Raw genomic sequence first — 18,929 nt, 5'->3', positions numbered from 1 at the left:
CCATTCGCACTGGTGGCGTATGAGAAGCTCTCTTTCCCTGCACCTTTGCCAGTCTTGAATTTCAGCATTAAAAAGAAAATTTCCAATTTGGTATAAAAATTGATTTTTCATTCTTTCAGTTTCCATTTCTTTGATTACCACCAAGACGGAATTTTGCTTTGATGTATTTATTGGCCTTTCATAATTCTTGGTGTATTTGTTATACTCCTCATTTTTCTGTCAATGCATCTTTTTTCCTCGCTCATTAATGAGAAGTCTTTTATCTATTAGATCTATCTACTCCTTGATGTATAGATCAAAAATACTTTTCCTAGATTCTCTTTGAATTTTACTTGTATTTTGGATGTAGAGACTATTGCTTTTCCGTGGCCAAAGTTATGCAGTTTTGTCCTTTGTAGTTTGTGCTTTTTTGCATAATGCTTAAAAGTCTTTCCTAACCTTAAAAGCAATCATTTGTCAGTATTTTATTATGTGGTTTCATATTTTTACACTTAACCTTTTAATCAGTTTAGATCTATTTTGGTATGTGGTGTGAAGTAGGAATCTCACTAAGTGTTTTTTTCCAGGTATTTAAGCAACAGTTCCAACATGATTTATGAATAATCAAATTTTTATGATTAGAAATGCAAACTCTATTACATATTCAATTCTTCTATTTATTTCTCTAATGGTATTAGGAATCTCTGAAATCAAAATCCAGAGTTAAACTTCCTTTTAAATGTGTAAACTCACTGTTGAGGTTTTCCTAGCCACACTCCTGTGATGATTTTATCTGTTACTCCCAAGATTGCACTTACTCCCTTTATGACAAAAACTCTGTAAGTTTTCAGCCCACACCTCTCTCCTCTATTCCAGATCCTTATGCCTACTTTCTTTGTGGGTATTTCAAAACTAAATGTATCTTCTTCCTCCCCAAACCTGTGTTCCCACACTCAGTAAAGGTCACTGTTGTCACTCAAGCCAAAAACCGGCAAATCATCCTTGACTTCTCCCTGTCCCTTATACCTGCCCCCAAATTCATCCAATCCTGTGGACTCTGTCTCTTAGGTGGTCCAGTCGCCTTAGTGGACTGCGGAAACGACCTCCCAAGGGGTCTTCCACCCTATACCTTGGCTCCCCACCTTCTACCCCTTCTGCAGACTTTTTCTCTACACGTTGGACAGAAGGATGTGTTTTTTTTTTTTTTTTTTTTTAAACAGCAGATCTAATCATGTCACTTTTTTTTTCCAAACCCCTTTTATGGCTTTCTGCTCGCTTTAGGGCAAATTCCCTAAAATGATTTGCAGGATTATATTTGATCTGGCCTTTGCTTGCCTCAAGTTTCATATCTTATATGCTTAATTAATATGCTTAATACTTTGTGATACTGGATCTCTTTTATTTTTCCAAAGTATTGGGCTTGATTCATTTTGTATATTCTGTTTTATTTCTCTGATACATTCTTTTCCCTCTTTATCTAATTCCTATTTATCTCTTTCAGAAAGGCTTTCTTTCTCAGACTAGATTAGGTCCCCTCTGCTCTACATCCCATAGCACCCCATATTTCTACTTTTGTAATTTGCATATTTGTAATTACTGGTTTAGTGTCTTTGCCTAGCTGTGCTGTAAGCTCTGGGCAGGTAGGGGCATGTCTGACTTTTTCTCCACTGTCTACCTCTGATTATACCCAAACCACACTGTACCACATGAGTCGCTGTAGGATTGCGCAGTGGGTCCCCTTTATGCTCCTCCTAAGGAAGAGGATTAGGAAATCCCAGACAGGATCCTCTTAAACCTTTAAAACTCAACACAGAGGCACAGACCTTGATCAGGACCAGCCTTGTTATGTACTTCAGCAGATTCATCCTATTCTTTCCTGCCTCCTAAGCTCTTGATTATGGTAAAACCATCTCTCTGTCTTTGTTTCCTTGAAATAATGCTGCCAATTCTACTTCTCACTTCAGGATTATATGGAGAGATATTTTTGGATGAACAGTTGTGATTTTGACGTTCCAAACACCAGAAACTCTCTGTGCTATTTTTGCAAATCTTTTGTAAGTCAAAAATTATTTCACAATTAAAGTGTTGTTTTTTTAAACTGCAGCCTACAGTCTTATATTGAGCTGTGCCTGAAGAAAAACTGTTTAATTGATATGACATCTAGAAGAAAGGACAATCAGTGTGTCTCTAGGTTGTATCAAATAGAGTTTCATAGCTACTATTCAGCTCCTTGGCATATAGTGGAGGTGCGTGGATCAGATTTAATGCATTAGCCTTGTTGTGAGGCCATTTCCCCATGCAGCTTCTGACTATAGTCATTGACTGTTCATATAGATTATTGTATAATGGACAGAGTGCACTAATTGACATGAATATTTTTGTCCACTTCATAGTTATCTTTATCATTATAAATAACAGTCTGATGTACTTATCAAGCACTTGGGTGTTTGCTAGTATGTCAGTCTGTCTGGCTGTCACTTTTTGGCCAGCTGACAAATGGAGTTTGTGAACTTAGAAGACTGGAAGCCAACCCTGGTTCTTGCTGATGCAGTCACATTACTCTCCTGACGGGTTTTATGTGAGCTATTAGCTAATGTCCTTAGGCAACAGCTCTTGCTCATTTTTCTGTTTACTGGGATAGTGATATCCCCTCCCCCACCTTTTTTCCCCTGTGAGCAGGGCTCCCAGTTTTCCACCCTTGAAGTGTTTTACAATCAAAGCAAAGAGAAGATTTGTGGATGTTGAATATGCATGGAGCTGAAGAGAGAGAGATTGGAAGAGAGATTTGTCCAGGTGAGTGAGCAGGGGACAACCAGTGGGAGAAACAGCAGGGCTTTGGAATTTTCCAAGAGAAACTGAACAAGGCTCAGGAGATAGAATTACCTTCTCTTCTAGGAGTGTTGGGGGCAGACATGGGTGAGCATCTCTTGGTGCCAGCTTTTCACCAGTACTCATTTTATCTCTCTCATTTCCAGCATTTGCCCTTTTACATTCTCCCACCATCTATTCTTTGAATATAAACCATCATGTTTCCTGTCTTGCCATAATCATTAGCCTGTTTTTTGTTGTTTTCCCTTTATCTCCATTATCTCTGGTTCTCTCACTCCCTGGGTGTCTGTAGCTGCCCTTTCTATGGAGTTCCTCCATGGTGATCACCTTACCCTGGTGCAGATCTCTTCCACCATTTGCAACTTTGAGTTACTTGCCCCACTTGCTTTTATTGGTCCTTACTCATTGGCCATTACTGAGACCTGTCAAAGTTATGTCCCAGAATGTCAGGGGCCTCCACTCCGCCCTCTGCAAGAGGTATTCATTCTGATGGTTTCTTTCAGGTTGGGTGAACAAGACTACTTCAGAGCAGGATGTCTCTGTAATTGATTCACCAGGGATGGTAGCAAAGAGACTCCAAGAGGATGAATACCAGGATTCTGCATTCGAAGAAGCATATGGATGTGAGAGCATGAAGGGAAACTCTCCCCGAGAGTTTCCTGGGCCAGGCCTTTTCCAGGAAGGAGGTTTTGGGGAAATAACTTTCATCCACAAAGAAGCCCCTCCTGAGATGTTTAGCCAAGAATATCATTTTGAAAAAAGCTTGCTTTTGACCTCAAGCCTTGTTAAACATCTCAGGGTTTCTACGGAAGAGAGCTTACATCAGTGGGAGACAAGTAGCATACACACCAATGAGATTTCAGACCAGGGTAAATGTCCAGCCCTTTCCACACAGAAAAAGTCTTGGAAATGTAACGAATGTGGAAAAACTTTTACTCAGAGCTCATCTCTTACCCAACATCAGAGAACTCATACTGGAGAGAGACCCTATGCATGTGAGGAATGTGGGAAAGCCTTTAGTCGTAGTTCATTTCTTGTTCAACATCAAAGAATTCACACTGGAGTGAAACCATATGGATGTGAGCAATGTGGGAAAACATTTCGATGTCGATCGTTTCTCACTCAGCATCAGAGAATCCACACTGGAGAGAAACCTTATAAATGTAATGAGTGTGGGAATTCTTTCCGCAATCATTCACATCTCACTGAACATCAGAGGATTCACACTGGAGAGAAACCTTATAAATGTAATAGGTGTGGGAAGGCATTCAATCAGAACACACACCTCATTCATCATCAGAGGATTCACACTGGTGAGAAACCTTACTTATGCAATGAATGTGGCTCTTCTTTTCGCAAACACTCAAATCTTACACAGCATCAGAGAATCCACTCTGGGGAAAAACCCCATAAATGTGATGAATGTGGGAAAACTTTCCAAACAAAGGCAAACCTGTCTCAGCATCAGAGAATTCATACTGGAGAGAAACCCTATAAATGTAAGGAATGTGGCAAGGCTTTTTGTCAGAGCCCCTCCCTTATTAAACACCAGCGAATTCATACTGGAGAGAAACCCTATAAATGTAAGGAATGTGGCAAAGCTTTTACTCAGAGCACTCCCCTCACTAAGCATCAGAGAATTCATACAGGGGAGAGACCCTACAAATGCAGTGAATGTGGCAAAGCCTTCATTCAGAGCATTTGCCTTATTCGGCATCAGAGAAGTCACACTGGAGAAAAACCCTATAAATGCACTGAATGTGGGAAGGGCTTTAATCAGAATACCTGCCTCACTCAGCATATGAGAATTCATACTGGAGAGAAGCCCTATAAATGTAAAGAGTGTGGGAAAGCCTTTGCTCATAGCTCATCTCTCACTGAACATCATAGAACTCACACTGGTGAGAAGCTCTATAAATGTAGTGAGTGTGAGAAAACCTTCCGCAAGTATGCACACCTTAGTGAACATTACAGGATTCACACTGGTGAGAAGCCTTATGAATGCATTGAATGTGGAAAGTTCTTCAGACATAGTTCAGTCCTTTTCAGACATCAGAAACTTCACAGTGGTGAATAAACCTGGCATTTAGGTGATGACAGTTTCTCTGGGAAGAGTGACTAGGAATCTGGCTGCAGGGAGAGGGGCAAGTAGAGTTCCTGGAGGGAAAGACGAAGGAGGCTTGGCTACTGCACTCCGAAGAGTATTTCCAGAAATGGAGGAGGAAGCTTGAAGAAGGCAGAGCCTCCTGCAGGTGGGCATCTGGGAATATAGGGTAGAAAGGAAGATCCTGCTTTTCACATAAATTCTTGCTGCTTGCCACTCCTCTGTCCCCGTGTGACTCATACCTTGAGGTGCCATTTGTTGTTATCACTTGTTTTCTCCTTAGTACACCCCTGCCCCAGCTTCTCAACTTGTCATCTGTCTTCACTGGCCAGTAGGCTTAGGTGCTTTCCAAACACTGATTGTCATTATGAAAGCGGCAGCAGTTCTGAGGTAGTGCTACTAGCCTCCAGATGTCTCAGGCAGCTCTGACCATGCTGCTGTGGAAGAGACTGCCCATCTATGGAAGTGGTCCCATGACAGAGAGACAGAAGCACATGACAAACAAGGAATCCACCCATTCACCAAATAAGGGTATATGTGACAAGAAGTGGACTGATCTGTACAGATGTTGGTGAAGAAGTGTTTTATGTGAGGGAGGTCTCTCCTGATCCTTTCAAGCTGGAAGGTGACTTGGGGCTAGGAAGGTAGCAGGTCAAGAGAGACCTCTTTTGAATGATTCCAGTATGTAGGAGGGGCATCAGATTTGCTCAGAGGGCCAAGGAGAGGAATGCCCAAGCTCTGTCCCAGAGGCGTATTGGCTTACCTGGAGGGAAATGGTCTGTGCTAGGCTGCTGGTGATGAGAGGCCTCAGAACAGGAAGCCTGTGTGTGACTGATCAGGCCACCACATATCCCTGCCCTGGATAAGGGGTACACTTGTCTCTTGTAAGTTTGGCTGGGCCACTGGTTTGCGGGGACCAGAGGAGAAGAACCCATAAGGTTAACAGTGTCCAAACAAAGTGAGACTTGATTTTTTGGCCTTTAAGAAGGAGAGAGTATTAGTGATGAGGAAAGACAGCTGTGTAGGTTGGCTGGAGGTGGGGGCTGCTGGACCAGTCCTTAAGAGAGAGTTGATCACTGTAGTGGGGAATGCTAGGTTTCATGTAATGATGCCATTGGTGGCTATAACCATAGATTCCTTAGATCTCAGATGTGTCTGTTTTTATTGGGACTGTCTTGTTCCTGGATATTTACCCTTCCCTGCAGGCTAGGCGTATGTAGGGAAACACTTCTCATGGGATGAATTTGGAAAGAGTTCTAGAGAATCGCCTCCTCTTCAAATCCCTGAAAATCCACATGGCATGGTTTTCCACTGACTTTGATGGTATTTTATTCTTTCGAGAGAAAGGGCCTGTTTTCCCCTTTATTCCTCTACTCCTTTTCATGTTTTTAATTGCTGCCCAGAGATTCAGTCTAGAAGAGTAAGTGAAGATAGCCTTTGATATTTGAAATAGTTTTTATACTCTGAAGCTCACACAGTTTTTAAAATACAACTATTAAAAACAACACAAGTAAGTTGCTTCTGGAATGGTTGGTTATTTGGAACTCGGCATTGATTTTCTTCCAGAACAATTGTCTTGTCAGCATTGCTTTGGGTCATTAGTTAACCATTAATGGGAATGTGGCAGAAATATCCTACACTTTAGCCTCTCCAGCTGTGAACATTATATTCTCAAACCTTTGCACAGGGCATTTCATAATTGAGTAAATTAATACCTTATGGGCAAAAATAATGCTATGAAAACTTTATATTTTATGCTCATGGAAAAACATAGTCTACAGAAAGCAACTATCAATGTGTTTATACTTTCCAAGTGAGAAATTACACTATAGAATTCATTGCTGGCACATAGTAAATTTCATTAAATATTTACTAGTTGAATTAATATATTTTAATCAAGCTTTGCTCACCAAAAACTTTAGGAACTTCCTGATCTGTAGGTAATTAGATACAGGCATACCTTGGAGGTATTGCGGGTTTGGTTCCAGAGCACCGCAATAAAGCGAATATTGCAATAAAGCGAGTGGCAGAAATTTTTTGGTTTCCCAGTGTGTATAAAAGCTATGTTTACACTACACTGTAGTCTGTTAAGTGTGCAATAGTATTATGTCTAAAAAACAACGTATGTGCCTTAATTAAAAAGTACTTTATTGCTAAAAAATGCTGACCATCATCTGAGCTGCCAGGGAGTCATAATCTTTTTGCTGGTGGAGGGTCTTGTAAAAAACAAATCTGCGAAGCGCACTAAAACAAGGTATACCTGTAATATTTATACACTGCTATCTGGAGTCCTGAGTGGAGATTAGAGAGGATAGGGAGAGTTTTCCTGAGGAAGAAATGGGAAAACCTTAGGGGTGAAAGATATCTAAGTTCTTGTTAGAAAGATTTCCTAAAATGGAATGAACACAACTCTGAGTTTTTAATCATCAGGCTAAGAGTCTGGTACCATTTTCACTTCCTGGAGAAATAAGTAGGAAAGGAAGTCGTCTTCCCACTGCCCTCATCCCATGTCCTCACACTCACGCTTCCTGATTTTCTCTCAGTTGCTGGCCCACCATCTGCCTAGTCACTCCAGCTTGGCCCCAAACCTAGGAATTGCCCTCTTCCTCAGTCTTCCCTCTTATTCAGTCTTCATGTGTAGTGAACCATTATATCCGGTTGACATTATCTCCTAAATCTGGAAGCCATCTTCACTGTTATTGCTATAGTCCAGCTCCCCATTTTATTTCCTAGACTATTTTTTAATTTTCCTCACCAGTCTTCAAGTTTCTTGCCCCAATAAGCCATCTTTCACATTTCTTCTGAATGGTCTTTGCAAGACATAACTTAGGAGCTCTGTTGTTCTCTCTCAGAATGAAGTCCTAGTCTCTTTTATTTTAAGATTTTATTTTTCCGGTACATAGTTGTATATGTATTTTTTTAGTTGTGGCAGGTGGGATGCCACCTCATGATGAGCAGTGCCATGTCCATGCCCAGGATCCAAACCGGTGGAACCCTGGGCCTCCGAAGCGGAGCACGTGAACTTAACCACTTGGCCACAGGGCCAGCCCCAGTCCTGGCCTCCTAAGGTGGCATCGGAGACCCCTCATCTGGCGCATGCCTACATCGCCGTAGTGCAGATTCCTCTCGTTCTACATCATCCCTGGACTCTGCTTTGGCATCTCTGCACATACTGTTCCTATTGCCTCAATTCCCTTTCTTGCTTCTGCTTGCCTGGAAAGATCCCATTTGTCACTTAGGAATGTGCTCAGGCAACATCACCTTAAAGCTGTCTCTCACCTCACTTATTTTTAACTGTTTCTGTGTTTTGTGTCTTCATCATTTTATTTATCATGTTACACTGTAATGGCTTGTTTGCAAATCTTTCTCTTCTCACTGATCTGTCAGCTCCATCAGGGCAGGGGCCATGTGATATTTATTCACGTTTGTGTCCACAGTCTTTGGCACTTAGAAGGTGCTCAGTAAATATTTGTTGAGCTCAACTAAAATATTGAGTTGGACGTTTCTTTATGCCAACCTACAGGTTGTGACTTGGGTCCAGAGTTACCAGCAGAAAGGAGGCATAGTGAGCACATGAGTGTGACCAGGAAGTGCTTGCCAGGAGCAAGAATTCGGAACTCTTCCTCAGGATACATAGTGTATGGTGGTTCTATTAAGCAGAGGATCCCATAAGAAAAAGTAACATTTTGTAGCAAAGAAAAATATATTTTCTTAGAAATTAGGCATTTAAACATCCTATCACAGTTTAACAAAGTGCTTTCAGATATGTTGATGTCAGGGTCAACAGGAAGAGAGAATTACATGCAGCTGTAGATGCAGAGCTATATCAACAGGACTGTCCATTATATAAGATAGGCAAGAACTGAACAGTGATGCTGGCCTGGCAGGAGAGCAGTTGAGCTTAGAAATCCCAATGTGGAAGCACTCCCTGAGCTTGTGGCTTTCCTCAGGCCCTAGAATGAGAAAGAACTGGAATGTATTGCTTATTCTCAGAGTGCTGAAATTAAATTTGTGACTTCAGAAGGACATGGGATGAGGCTATATCAGATCCTCAAAGCAACAAAAGAGAAAACAGAAAGGTGGTTGGACTTGCCCAAGATCACACACTAGTAAGTGTCAGATGAAAGTGAAACTCTGGTGTCCTTTCTCTCTTTTCCTTCAGATTTCTCTTTATTGGTTGTACCTCTGCTCCATGATGGCTCATTATTTTTGTCTTATAAGACACAAGTATATTGACCACTTGTAGCTCCAACCTTGCCCTAATCGTGAGGACGGGAGGAGCTCACTTTAGGTCAAGAAGCTTTTTGGCCCTCAGAATCAGACCTTCCTGTGCGTAAGTGAGGGTGAAAAATAAGTTTATTTTGCATTTTGACCTGCCTTCCTACGTAATGGAGAAATCTAGCCTTGACCCCAGGTAGATTCAGGTTTACTCCCCTTTAGCTACTGGCCACAGCAAGGCTAATGTCATTGTAGTTTTGTGGAATGTTTTTGGTGTCCAACCTTCCCATCCATTTTCCACCTGTCAGTGAAAGAAGCTCAGCCCAAACTGCTGTTAAGTGCCAGTTTCCTGTTTCTAGTAGCCTGCTCTGCCTAGGGTACCCCCTCCAGGGTTAGTTTCCACACAGCAAAGCCTGCAAATTTAGAGATCCTTTGAAGCCTAAAAGGGGAAAAAATGATTAGGCCTAGGCTGTCTGGCCTATGAGATGTTAGGGCTAGGGAGAAGAACTTGCTACCTGGTTCCAAAGAGGTGCTGAGAATGTGACTGACACCTGGTAAAAAGTAAGGCAAGCTCTACATTTTTGTTCCCTGGTATGTGAGGTGACAGTTCTACAAAGGATCCCCTTTCAGCTGAAGATGGTGAGCAATGGTCTCAGTCTGAGGCATCTGCACTCCTGATTTCAGCCTCCTAAGAGAGTCTTTAGAGACTCTATTTTGAGAAAACTTCTCTGCCGCATCTCATTTATTTTTAAGATTGGCACCTGCACTAACATCTGTTGCCAATCTTTTGGGTTTTTTTCCTTCTCCCCAAAGCCCCCAGGTATGTAGTTGTATATTCTAGTTGTGCCTGCTTCTGGTTGTGCTATATGGGGGTGCCGCCTCAACATGACCTGATGAATGGTGCCATGTCTGCGCTCAGGATCCGAACCGGCGAAACCCTGGGCCGCCGAAGCCGAGGGCATGAACTTCACCACTTGGCCATGGGCCGGCCCCTGCATCTCACTCATTCAAGTATTTACTTAGTGCCCACTTACTGCACACCAGGGATAGGGTGATAAACAGCCCTATTCTTCTGAGCTTGAGATCAGCAGGGATGCCTGGAAGTGAGTCAGGCGCCCTGCTGTCCATGCCTTTACTCCTGGAATACGCCTGGCAGGAAGAGCCCTAGTGTGCAGGTATTTCCTGAAGGACCAGCTAGATGTGAAGTTTTGCCAAACGGGGACAGGGGCACCACCTTGAAGGCTGGAAAGGTCAGGGAAGCCAACGCAGAACGACGGGGACTGGGGCTGGGATTTGAGGAACTAATTATAGGACGAAAGTCTTTTAAGTATAAGTACTTGGTAATTTAAATGAATTAAGTTCATCTAATCCTCACAACAACCCTATAAAACTTGGTCCCATTATTATGTCTGTTTTATAATAGGGAAAACAGGTAAAGTAACTTGCCCAAGTTCACATCCGGAGAATCTGGGACTTAAGCCCAAAGCAGAGCTTTTATTCTTTTGGTCAGGTGTTCAGCAAAGATCCTGAAGCAGCAGGGTGTTTGGCGTTCCTTGAGGAGGCCAATTTTCTGGCCGGTGAGAGTGTAAGGAAGATTGAAGCCAGCTTTGTGAAAGGCTTGAGAGGACCTCCAAAGGACAGTGATGGAAGAGTTTTTAGGAAGATAAATGTGATCGGCTTAGAGGATGAATTAACCCATAGTAAGAACTCCTTGTGGTCGGCCCGCACTCGCACTTTCTTTTAGCTTCCTTATTCCGGGAAGGGGCATGTTGAGATGGGTTTGCGGACTGTTTCTGGAGCCGGGGCTCCTGAGCTGAGGAAGAACCACCGAGATGAAGCCGTTCCCGTGTTCCTAGAGAGGAGACGGCAGTGGTTATTGACCGCGGCGCAGGCTGGTGACGTCATGCCAGCCGGGAGCGCCGGGGACTAGTTCCGGCGGCCTGGGAGCGCCGAGATACCCTAGTGTCGCGAGGTTCCTCGGAGCGGCACACCCGGGAGCCTTTGGGAATCGGTGTCTTTCCAGCCGGGCTGCGGCGGTCCCGCCCGGGCGCCTCTCGCAGACCCGGGGCTGGCCGACCGAAGCGCCTCTTCTTTCGGGGAGCAGGGACCTTTGAAGCGGAGGCCCAGGGGCGGGGCCAGCTCGCCCTGCAGGGGGAAGGGAGAAGGTTGTTCCGGAGCTCTGTCTGGGAGGCGGAGACCTGGGTTCCGTTTGTATGTACTTGAGCGAGCAAGTGAACTTCCGAGTACTTCCGTTTTCTGATTTCCAGACCGAATACTAGTCCACGCTTTGCTAGTTCACACAGTTGCGCGGGTGTATGTGAGAGTTATCTGCTTCCTTTGTTTCAGTTTTTCTACTTTAATAGCGACAGAGTAGGTACTGGATGAAGACGTATAGATTCAATAATTTAACAGCAAGTGCTACTTGTTACCAGCCGGTCTTCTCCTAAATGCGTCCTATGTATGCATTCATTTATGTATCATCACAACCCTATGAAGTAGTTATTTCCATTTAACATTTGAAAGAACTGGAGCACAGGAGGTTTCAATAACTTACCCAAGATCATTTAGCTAATACATGGTGGAACAGGGATTCAAACCCAGAGATGCTAGCCCCAGAACCCATGCTATACTTGTCTTCAGGCCGCGTTTAGGAGGAAGACAGAATATAATCAGAGTACTGAAGTGCTACAGTAGAGACGTGTGGAATTGTTTCCAAACGTTGAGGAAGGAGTGCCTTGGAAAGGTGAAGGGAAGTTTTCCACAAGGAACAGGTATGGTGGTTCACGGTTGACCTGAATATTAAAATTTGACTAGAAGTTTGAAGATAGTTTGTTCGTTGTCAAATAAGAGGTGCTAGTGGATTGAGGTGGCTTAGACTGGAAACTAGATCCCTGCCTTTTAATACAGTGTTCTTTCCTTTCTGTTCAGAGGGGTTCTCAAAACCTTTCCTCTTAGGAGGGGTCCCTAACGTCTTCGAACAGACTCCCCCCGTCCTTTGTTGGAGATTCTGCTCGCACAGAGGCAGTCTTAACCTCTGACTGTGGGAGACTAACTACTGGGGAGTTTCCCTGCTGTGGACTCAGCCTGTTCTCAACAAGAGGTGATCTCACTGCTGACATGCAGTAGCTGCTCAGTTAGTGCTTTTCGGATAAATGAATTGCATAACCGGCGTCAATCAAAGACAGACTGGAAGGGCTTGATTTGAGGGTTTTTTTTCCCACCTGTTTTTAGAATTAAAGAGTCACAGAACGTTAGTGCTAGAGGGAGCACTTTAGATATCATCTTTCATTTCACAGATAAGAAAAAAAAATCACAGTTGAAATTGAGCGACTTGCTTTAGGGCATTGAAGAAGTTAGCGGCAGAGGGGAAACTAGAATCCAGACCTCTTGACTCAGTCCACTGCTGGTCTCACTGTCCTCTGCTGTAGCCCCCGGTGTTTGACTTTTCAAGTCAATGTCTTCACCATTAGGTTGAGGAACGGGGTGGGCTCCAACCTTGTCTGTTGTGGAGGAATTTTTACCCCAGGATGCTTAATCCTTAGCAACACCTACCCTCTTTGTGCGTTGTCGAGTCTCTCTGAAGTCTGCACACTCACTGACTTTTTCCTCATTGGTGATACTCTTCTAGGAGAACAGTGATATTCTTTCGTTCAGACTTAGTCATTTGGTTAGGCGTAGGCTATTCCTGGGTCCCCCTGAATCAAGAGTATGAAGTAAGTAGGCTGACAATTTATGGGTGCTCTCTCTCCTTCCTCCGTGCCCCAGATTCCTGCCCTTCCTCAAGAGAAGAGTCCCCAGGAGACAAACCAGTGTTGCTTGTGTTCCCAGCGGCTTGTCTCTGGGTAAGTGAAATCTAGACAGCCCAGGACAGGTCGCGTGCTGGTGCTCCTTCAACAGTGTGGCAGCTCTGTTGTGGGACCCACCAGCGACCACTACACCTAGACCCTGCACAGTGAAAACATGGAACCACCCAGAAATGGGGCCATCTTCCTCAAGTCAGCATGAGAGGGGCCTTTTTGTGGAGGAAGGCCATGGGGTATTTTGTTATAGGACAGATCATAGAATGTACTAATTTCTTGTCACATGTATTTAAACTGTAGCAACCCTAGCTACCCCCTCTGCCGTCGTCTGGTGAGACCACTCATTGAACTGCTAACTGATGCCTTAACTGATGCTAACTGATGTGCAGTGGTCAGATCTGGGAAAATGATCGGAAGACCCATTGCAAAGGTGATTGTTTCCTCAGAGAATATGCAGTGGGCTCCTGGCCCTGTTTGGAACAAGAGCCCAAGTAATCACAACTGCCATTGTTATTGGCCATCAGAAGGCAACGTGGAGTATGGGTATCTGTTAAACTCAGTAAGAACAGCACCGGGTGAACTGGATATTAGGTTATGGGAACTCTGTGAATAGATCATGACTATTCATGTCCTGAAGAGTTCAGTCTAGTCTAATAAATACACATAATATATGTACACATATGTGTCTATCTATGTGTACATGTAGAAGAAAGTTCATCAAAATACCAGCTATTTTCTCTGGGTAGTAAGATTTCAAGTACTTTCATTTCTGTACTAACAACTAACTGTTTTATAGAATGAGCATGCAATCTTTGTATGATAAGAAAAAGAAAATTTCTTTATTTCTTTATTTTTTGGTGAGGAAGATTGGTCCTCAGCTAACATCTGTTGTCTCTCCTCTTTTTGCTTGAGGAAGATTATCCTTGAGCTAACATCTGTGCCCATCTTCCTCTATTGTATGTGGGTTGCTACCACAGCGTGGCTTGATGAGCAGTGTGTAGGGCTGCACCTGGCATCTGAACCTGCAAACCCCAGGCTGCCAAAGTAGAGCACACAAATTTAACCACTACACCACTGGGCTGGCCCCAGAACTTTTTTTTTTAAGATTTTTTTTTCTAATTTTTTTCCTTTTTCTCCCCAAAGCCCCCCAGTACATAGTTGTATAGTCTTCGTTGTGGGTCCTTCTAGTTGTGGCATGTGGGATGCTGCCTCAGCATAGTTTGATGAGCAGTGCCATGTCCGTGCCCAGGATTCGAACCAATGAAACACTGGGTCACCTGCAGCGGAGCGCGCGAACTTAACCACTCGGCCACGGGGCCAGCCCCCAGAAAAACTTTTTATTTGGGGAAAGTACAAATAAAGAAAGTAAAAGTCTGGTTAGAGTTTTGGTTTTATGTTTAGCTGTTTAAACTACTTGGCGTTTATTTTGTACATAGCATACCCATACTGGAAGTTTATACAGCAGATAAAGATAGAGAGAGAGGTTCAGGCAAAATAGTCAATGTATTTAACAACCAGTGTGGTACAGACTGCCCAATCGGACCAGTCTCTGACTGTGAATGATTTGTGCAGATACACCAGTGTGGACCAACTGACAATCAGCTCCAGTCGGTGTGTGTATACCAACATGAAACGATCTTGAAGACACATTCCTTGGTGAAGGAAAAAAAGCAAATTGCATAGCAGCACCTATAGAATGATTTTATTTATGTAAAGAGAATCAAATGCTATATGTGTATAGAAAAATATGTAGAAAAAAGAATATACTCCAAACTTAATAATGATAATCTCTGGGAATGGAATGGGTTTGCTTGGGTGGGGGGTGGTGGTGATGGTTATAAAAATTACTGTTTTATCCTAATACTTCCATATTATCTAAATATTTTAAAGTGAGGATATATTAATGTGTAACTTGTATAATTAGAAAACTAAAATAAAAAAGGGCCTCGGCAAATAAGAATGTGTCCATGTCTCCATCACCGTCCAGGGAAGAGGTTCTCTGATGTGTGGTGATGAGCTGAATATCTCCGTTCTCTGATTCTGTGTGCCTTTATTCAGGATGTCAGGGTTTCAGAGTTTGATGCCATTTAGACCATCTAAGTATTCCACTCTTTCTCCCATTCTCTGCTTCCCAAGGAGTGTCCTGGTGATGGTCACTTTGTTCCCATACAGTTTTTCTATAGTGGAGAGAATGTGTTAACCAGCTGGACATTGAGCATAAAGATTTTTCATTGTAAATTAGCAAAGTGACTTCCTGTGTTCTACATCATTCTCCTTGTGAATCTGATTGGAATATACCTGGTTCTGAAGCATTTCTTTGGCTTCAGAGGTGAGGGCCAGAACCTGGACCACGAGGCTATAGTGAAGTTACTGTCCAGTGGGAGCTTCTTCCCTAAGGACTGCTTCTATCTTATTTTTCTGTAAACAAAACAGTGATATCTTATTTTCTTTCAGTAAGCAGGACTCTAGTTTTCAAACATAGGGATTTCCCAATTGTACCTAGGAGAAGAGCTATAGATGCTGAATGTTTTAGAGAGAAAGAGAGGTCCAAAGAGACACCTATCAAGGTGAACGAATAAGGAAGGACTGGTGAGAGAGACCTAGTAAAAGTTATAGCCTGGATCCCATTTGAAATCTGGAAAGAAAAACTCTTTAATTATCACTGGTCTGCCAAGATATTACTTATAGGCAGCCTAAGGAAATATAATTACTTTGCACCTGTATTTTGACAAGTTAGAGACTATAGGTAGGTAGTAATTTTCCCCAACACTTAATTTACCCAAGATTAGTGTACTTATCCCTTTCACATTCTTCTACTATTTATCACTCTGGATGATCCTAAATTACCTGGATTAGTTTTTAGTATTTGAGTGTTTCAGAATCAATCACAATAGGGAACTTTACAGCTTTCCCAAGACCTGTCACTACTTAATCTCTTTCTCACTATTACCTATTCTAATCTTTTCCCCAGGTATTTGTGATCTCCTTTCTCTATTATTGAGAAGAGGATAAAAATCAAGACTCCACGATGCATGTCCCCTGTTCTATACAGAGGACATATTCCCTTGTGAATTTTTTTCAGGCAAGACCAAGCCTGATGGCACAGTGTTAAATGACTTGAGGAAGATGTGGGGGGTCAGAGAGCCTGGTCATCAGGGGTTCGCATTTGGAGAAGTTGAACGTGCATGCTGAACAAGGAAGAGGAGGGGACATCCTGCAGGAATAACTGAGAGGACAGCACACACACAGACACACACACACACCTTTCCCAGGGAACAGTGTTACTCTAGCTGTAATCATCTTTGAGAAAGTACCCTATAAGTAGCATGAATTTGAGAGAAAGCTTCCTCTAAACCTGAACCTATTGGACAGACGCCCCTTTGCTGTTTTACAAGCGGCATGAGTTCCAGCCAGATTTCATTGCAAGTGAAACCTCAGAGACTTCACACACAGAAGAAACCCTCAAACTGTAGTGAATGTGGAAAATTCTTTACTCAGAGATCATCCCTTATCCAGCATCAGAGGATTCACACAGGAGAAAAGCCCTATGTGTGTAGTGAATGTGGAACTTGTTTCTGTAAACGGTCAAATCTTACTCAACATCTGAGGATTCATACGGGAGAGAAACCTTATAAATGTAATGAATGTGAGAAAGCCTTTCAAACAAAAGCAGTCCTTGTTCAGCATCTGAGAATTCATACTGGAGAAAAACCCTATAAATGCAATGAATGTGGCAAGGCCTTTTGTCAGAGTCCATCCCTTATTAAACACCTGCGAATTCATACTGGAGAGAAACCCTATAAATGCACTGAATGTGGCAAGGCCTTCAGTCAGAGCATATGCCTTATGCGTCATCAGAGAAGTCATTCTGGAGATAAACCTTATAAGTGCAAAGAATGTGGGAAAGCCTTCAATCAGAGTGCATGCCTCATGCAGCATCAGAGAATCCATTCGGGAGAGAAGCCCTACACGTGTACTGAATGTGGAAAAGCCTTCACTCAGAACTCTTCGCTTGTTGAACATGAGAGAACTCACACTGGAGAGAAACTTTATAAGTGTAGTGAGTGTGAAAAAACTTTCCGCAAGCAAGCACACCTTAGTGAACATTACAGAATTCATACTGGAGAAAAACCTTATGAATGTGTTGAATGTGAGAAATCCTTTAGGCACAGTTCAGCGCTTGTTCGGCATCAGAGGCTTCATGCTGGACAATAAAACTTGGGACATGACCAGTGTGTTAAGTTTAAGACTTAATCTTAATTTTCAGCTGGTATGAATGTTTTGTATGTTGAACAAGAGGCACTGTATCCTAAAAGCTAAGAAAATAGACTCAGAACTAAATAGCCTTGAGTTTGATGCCTTGTCTGTCACTTAATGGGTGTGTGACCTTATCCTCTCTGATCCTCGGTCCACCTCCCCCAGACAATAATGAGGATACTTACTAGGGTTGTCTTGAGAATAAAATGAGTATGTAATAAAACCCGCCATTAATTGGTTTTGAGATATACATGTTCTGGAAGTTTATAAATCTGGGTGTTGAAAATAAGTAGAGTTCAGCATTAGTTTTTTTGTTGTTGTTGTTCTCCTAATGTGTTTTTCCTTAAGAACATTCTTGGAATGTACATTATTGGATTTAATTTCACTTCAAGCTCTACCCTTCTCTTTGCCATGAAGAGGGGAGACTTGCTGAAACTAACTGAATTAAAAACTCCCATTGCAGGACTTTTGTGTGTGTTTGGGGGCTGGTGGTGAGGAGAAGGCACATGAGAATAGAGAGGGGTGGAAGAGAGAAGAGAATATAAGCACGTTGAGGAGGATGTGGCTTGACTTGTCTTAAACACTAAACTATTACGGGAAGGAGAAAGTAGGAGACATTGAATTCTCAGGTGCCGCCAGCAGGTGGTGCACTGAGCAACAACTAGCTGCCTTTCAAAGGAAGGTGAGAACAGTGTCGGGGATGTGTATGGGTTGGGGGTACCTCACTTACAACAAAGAATGGCTTGTTAAAGCTCTAAAGAAGCAAAGAAATCAAAGGATACTTTTGATGGTGCTTCCTGCAATGCTAATCAACTATTTAATGTAAACAAGCACATCTAACACTAACAGTACCTTTGTAGGAAGGTCGGAGCTATATTCCACATTCGAAAGTCAAAGAAAAAGAGAGAAAATACTTAGACTTGCTCAAAGTCAAACAGGTAATGTCAGAATTGAATCTCAATCGGAATTCTGTTTTTATAGTACCAAACTCACATACAGGTAATTTTCCATCATTGAACCTTTCCATTAAAGTGTGAGATACCAAAATTGTGAAAACCATTAAAAAAAAGTAAAGGTTTATTTTTTCAACTTAATGTGTGCTTGTTGAAATACATTCATAAAATGAGAAGAGTGGAAAAAATTGAACTGACATGCTTTCACCCTTCAAATACAGTTACTTTAGTATATTTATTCCAGCCTTTCTTCTATTTAGCTTTTCTTTCTTCCCTTTAAAAAAAAATAACTATGATCATTGTTCTAAATACAGAACTATATCTTGATTTTTGATTTAACATAAGGATTTAGCCATACTACTGTAGACTTTCTATAAACTTCATTTTAATGGCTGCCTAACATTTTATTGACCTGTTCATAGTTTATTGACCTGTTTTCCTACTGTTTGATATTTAAATTAATGCCATTTTTTTCTTATAAATCAGCTACTCCACTTAGTGCAATGCTTGACATGTGGTATGTGCCCCTGTTAACTACTAATATTATTAACTCAGCAGTGAAACATCTTTGTATATAAAGCTTTTTCATCATTTTAAATTATTGCCTTAGGATTTTCAGAGGATATAACCTTTTTATTTCATCTTAAAATTTTCATTATTTTTTTTGGCTAGATAATACAAGCTTATGGTTTAAAATTCTAAAAGTACAAAAAGTTTAACAGTGAAATCCAACTTTCCAGCCACCCAGTTCTTCCCCTACTCCGCTCTAGACAACCAGTATTATCCGTT

At 42.2% G+C, this 18,929-nt stretch overlaps 1 protein-coding gene and 1 long non-coding RNA gene across 3 annotated transcripts; both read left to right on the top strand.

Annotated features, from left to right (window-relative positions):
* The first annotated feature begins 323 nt into the window (after window positions 1-323).
* On the top strand, window positions 324-18,218 carry ZNF502 (zinc finger protein 502). The gene is made up of 4 exons (XM_046639123.1): window positions 324-2,033; window positions 2,659-2,772; window positions 3,312-4,827; window positions 16,404-18,218. The coding sequence occupies exons 2-4, from the start codon at window positions 2,718-2,720 to the stop codon at window positions 17,143-17,145; spliced, it is 2,313 nt and encodes a 770-aa protein (XP_046495079.1). The 5' UTR covers window positions 324-2,033; window positions 2,659-2,717; the 3' UTR covers window positions 17,146-18,218.
* LOC124226197 (uncharacterized) lies at window positions 10,423-13,844 on the top strand. Of its 2 annotated transcripts, none has more exons than XR_006885243.1 (3): window positions 10,423-11,901; window positions 12,059-12,230; window positions 12,896-13,844. It is a non-coding gene; the product is annotated as an uncharacterized LOC124226197 (long non-coding RNA). The 2 variants fall into 2 exon arrangements; XR_006885238.1 differs by having other exon boundaries at window positions 12,059-12,972; window positions 13,231-13,844.
* Window positions 18,219-18,929: the final 711 nt, after the last annotated feature.

This window comes from Equus quagga, chromosome 1, assembly GCF_021613505.1.
Source record: "Equus quagga isolate Etosha38 chromosome 1, UCLA_HA_Equagga_1.0, whole genome shotgun sequence".
Lineage (NCBI taxonomy): Eukaryota > Metazoa > Chordata > Mammalia > Perissodactyla > Equidae > Equus > Equus quagga.
This window is presented reverse-complemented; position numbering and strand designations above follow the sequence as displayed.

Bases quoted from the DNA above. Each gene is read 5' to 3' on its own strand.
- ZNF502 (XM_046639123.1), top strand. From the start codon at position 2,718: ATGTTGAATATGCATGGAGCTGAAGAGAGAGAGATTGGAAGAGAGATT. The intron at 2,773-3,311 runs GTGAGTGAGCAG...GGTTTCTTTCAG, and splicing joins TGGAAGAGAGATTTGTCCAG to GTTGGGTGAACAAGACTACT. The intron at 4,828-16,403 runs GTTCTTCAGACA...CTCAAACTGTAG, and splicing joins GAATGCATTGAATGTGGAAA to TGAATGTGGAAAATTCTTTA.